The 4098-nt window shown below is 38.2% G+C and overlaps 1 protein-coding gene across 1 annotated transcript; it reads right to left on the bottom strand.

Moving 5' to 3' along the window:
* Positions 1–1033: 1033 nt before the first annotated feature.
* Positions 1034–3828, bottom strand: LOC139731563 (transmembrane protein 141-like). Its single transcript, XM_071642453.1, has 4 exons — positions 3784–3828; positions 3251–3317; positions 2181–2270; positions 1034–1404 (listed from the first exon to the last, which is right to left on the bottom strand). Exons 1-4 carry the CDS (start codon positions 3826–3828, stop codon positions 1175–1177), a joined length of 432 nt encoding a protein of 143 aa, XP_071498554.1. The 3' UTR covers positions 1034–1174.
* Between the last annotated feature and the right edge of the window lie 270 nt (positions 3829–4098).

Below are 4098 nucleotides of genomic sequence, written 5' to 3'. Positions count from 1 at the left end.
GACATGCCATGTGTCTTAAAAGAGCAAATAAAACATATTTAATTCTCGCTGAAGAACATATCAGACAGAATGGGCTTATATGAAGAACGTATCAGATAGAATGGGCTAACTCCTCGACACATACATGTACCGGTATATTGCACATTCTGATATACCTAGTACCCAGTTCCAAGGCATGTTTGGTAAATGTATCAGATGGCTTACAAAGGAAGGTTCTCACACATGTAGCCTTGGATTTCTACCACATGGCATGAATACCTATTCACTTATTTTGAATTGAGTTTGTTTTCTGATATCATTAATATTCAGGAGACTATCCAAACATACAATACACAAGAACATGATCCAGAACACTTGAGTTCACTTGTCTCATAAACGTCTTTGAAAAAAAAAATGTGATTGACAAATTGCCCCTCATTGACATAAATATCAATGTCATTCAGTTGCAATAAAAACAACTTGAAGCAAGATGCATTGATTTGAATTTACAATATAATGTACAATATTTGTCATACTTCTAACCTTAGTGATGAAACATGTGACTGATGCCAAGACACAAGTCATCAAAGAAATCATATCTATACAGAATGCTTGTGATCATTCTCCCTTTATACCATCCTTTCACAAGCAAAAGGAATTCTCCCTATACAAGCAAAAAATGAAGATATTAATAGCAACAAAACCTAGAAAATTCTGTCTAGATAATGAAACATTGGTCCTGCCACTGTCTGATTAAATATATTATACCTACACAAAATAATTTCTGAATACCCCTCAAAGAAAACCAGACAAAGTCTCAAGGTTCAATAAACCTCTTCTGAGATACTGTTATCTTCAGTGTATAATTTCTCATCTGGTTAAGCTAGGGCACTATATAAAGTCCTGAGCACACATCAATGAATGGTTTGCATGCACACTGGAAAAGAAAGTGAATACACAATCTGTCCTGATATATGAAAGTTGCATGCATCTTTGGCGTTTCATCATCCTACAAAATGCTGATGACAAGTTAAGCATACATGATGGTGTGCAAGCAGGGCTTCAGTCCCAGACATTGAAAATCATGTCCTGACATTAGAGTCTCCCTGGTTGGGTCACCTTCATCCTCAAAGGCAAGTCCGGGATTCTTCTATTATTTTAATGCCCCATCAATTTCAAGTATCACAAGTTCTTTTCAGCCCATTGTGTCTCCATACTTCGTCTTCTTGAAGACAGGGACATCCGTTTCGTCTTTCCCCACTTCTGATGTCGCGGTGGGCTTTTTGGTCGTCGAATCGGCCTCTTTCTGAGCGGGCACAATATCATAGGAGTTATATCCCTCCGCCTGAGCAGTTCTCACCCAGTTTCTCTGGCATTTCCTTGAGGCAACTGACGCTGTGATGTATCCCAAGACAATGGCCCCACCTGTTGGAGTACAGTAAGTACGCAGAGGTTGCTTTCAAGGACACACAATTTTCTCACTTTCTCCCTCTCACTTGAAGAAAGTTTTAGCATTTCTTGATTTGGACCTACAGCTAAGTTTGAATATATTCTTTAATATCATCATGGCATCAGAGCAAGTGAGTCAGATAACATCTATCATCTTCAGACATGAGATTTAACTACAACTGAGTATTTCATTTCCATTAGCTAACAGCAATACATGTATCAATAACATGATCATTGCTAAGGTGTATAAGTGAGTCAGATAACACCTATCAGACATGAGATTTAACTACAACTGAGTATTTCATTTCCATTAGCTAACAGCAATACATGTATCAATAACATGATCATTGCTAAGGTGTATAATGTTGATTATAAATCGCAATGACAATGCTCTCACACTAGTACAGATGCTTCACTCTCATCATGTAATATGACATAAGTAATGATATTAAAGAGCACACATAAGAAGTAACATGTTATTACCATGCACACTGATATAAAATGTATTTCAGGTGCATTTACCTATATCTTCAGTGAGCCAATTCCAAACCAATCCAAGATAAATGTATGACCTGCATTTTTCTGTAGCTATTTCTGGCAGTTAGTCAATCATGGTGTCTTATTCACCAAACAGCAAGTTTAGACAACCACAGTAATTTCTACCTTAGAATCATTGTCTATTATGACAGTGGTGAAGCTAAGATTGTTGACACGTTAATCAAGCAATGTAAAACAGTCTATACATGTAGTACCTGCCATCACTGATACTGTGTGCTTTGGTGCAAACTTTGAAGCAAACTTCTGACGAGCATAGATACTTCCTGTCAAGCCTGCAGCTCCACCTGAGAATAAGTGAAAATACATGTTGTTTTTTTTTGTTGTTTTTTTTAAATTTTAGATGACCAACAGACATACAATAAAACTTAATCTCCAAGGAGGTACTATGTGAGCTAGTATCTCCTTGGTTTCGAGCTTGTGTTTTCATCTTTCAAATCATCAGAGTTCAATGGGTATTTTTGCAGATACATGCAGACAAAACTGAGGGGATGTGGATGAGTGGATTTATACATGTAACTGGTGATCTCTCAGTGACGTAACAGAACTGAGCTTAGTGTCACAATTAACCCATCAAATCCTAGGGACCACAGTTCTGTGATTTCGTACTGTATCTCAGCAATGTAGCTTTGCTATTCATCGTTAGTATTTCATACGGTACCGAAAAAAAAAACTTCTTGAAGTCAGCAACATATTAAAGAAGACTACAAACTCCTGTCAAAATTCTCTCTCAAATTTGCTCTCTTTCTCAATAAATCTTAGTAGACTTAATGAACATAGCCACTTCTGTGTAACAATTTTCATATAAAAACTACATGCAGTCATAGCAAAGAGGTGTCAGTCTGGATAATGACATATGATGATGATAATGTCTGCAGCAAAATTCTCAAGAATTTAACACTTAAATGCTTGGACTGTGAAAATGTTTAAATGTAAAAACTGCAAGAACACCAACTGATTTGGCAACTTAATGCAAACTATTTCATTGTGGCAATTTATATAAACATCATACACCAATTTTTGTATTTGATGGAATCATTGCAAGGCTTTAATGAAGGAATCATAAAGAAAAATAAGACACAAACAAAAGTTTCAAACAAAAAAATTCAACAAAACCCATGACCAATTTGGGGGGGGGGGGGGGGGAGGGGAGGGGATGAACCAATGCCCCTTGCCTAGACTCCCCCCTCCCCCCCCCCCCCCCCCCCCCCCCATTGCATTGCACAGCCCCAACACTAAAATACATGGGTCCCTGACAGCTTCTTACCTGCGACGAAACCGATGAAACCTTTCATGAAGGCTCTTGATTGACACTTTGCATATTCCTGCACACCCTGGGCGTCAAAATAGAGGAAATTATGATACATGTATAGATCTATTATTATTCTTCTTCTGGTTAATAAGTCTGCCTTCAATACTATAGGCTGAACATGCTGAAGATTCTTGCAGATTCATGAGCATGTCAATGTTATCACAATGATTATTTGGTACCTTATGAAGTACAAGGAAATGGCCACAAAATGTGAGATAAAGAGGAGCTAGATCATCTAATCTAGACTAGATGTTCTAGATGATCTAGTACTAGTATTTTATTCACTGCTGCGAGCTGCGAGCGAGCCTGCCCTGTAACGGTATTCACGCGATCACGAACATCACATTGAACGAATGGGACTAGGCCAGACAACTTGGAAACTCTGAGCAGCTAGCAGGATCTTCTTTTTCCCAAATATGCACCTTTTCACGTTCATCGAATACCAATATGAGCAACTACATTCCCTACAGCTGAGCCATTATACTCACGGGATAGACGTCATCTTCTAGATCATTTAAACTGACCAAAACCATGATTTAGTAGTGCTTCTCGTTAGACCGAGCAAATCTAAACAAACTGCTGATGTTACGCAATTCACTGAAAATGCATTTTGTCGCCCTCTATAGTGTTTCCTGCATACTAAACCCGACAGCGTCGATATCCGACTCTTTTCTGAGATCAATGACGGCTTGGTGTCGATATATGGGCCAGTCACACCGATCTGAAATACTGTAGTACTCGGATTTTTAACAAGAATGATTTCCATTTATGATAACTGCTGGTGCTTCACAAGGAAACTAAGT

Source organism: Diadema antillarum, unplaced genomic scaffold, assembly GCF_040938485.1.
Source record: "Diadema antillarum isolate AM-2024a unplaced genomic scaffold, OU_Dant_1.0 seq00000379_RagTag, whole genome shotgun sequence".
In the NCBI taxonomy this organism is placed as follows: domain Eukaryota; kingdom Metazoa; phylum Echinodermata; class Echinoidea; order Diadematoida; family Diadematidae; genus Diadema; species Diadema antillarum.
The sequence above is the reverse complement of the archived record's forward strand: the minus strand, read 5'-3'. Positions and strand labels throughout refer to the sequence as shown.

Excerpts from the sequence above, each read along its gene's own strand:
- LOC139731563 (XM_071642453.1), bottom strand. The coding sequence starts at position 3,828 with ATGGTTTTGGTCAGTTTAAATGATCTAGAAGATGACGTCTATCCC. Across the intron at positions 3,318-3,783 it reads TAGAAGATGACGTCTATCCC|GGTGTGCAGGAATATGCAAA; the intron begins GTGAGTATAATG and ends TTTGACGCCCAG. Across the intron at positions 2,271-3,250 it reads TTTCATCGGTTTCGTCGCAG|GTGGAGCTGCAGGCTTGACA; the intron begins GTAAGAAGCTGT and ends ACTTATTCTCAG.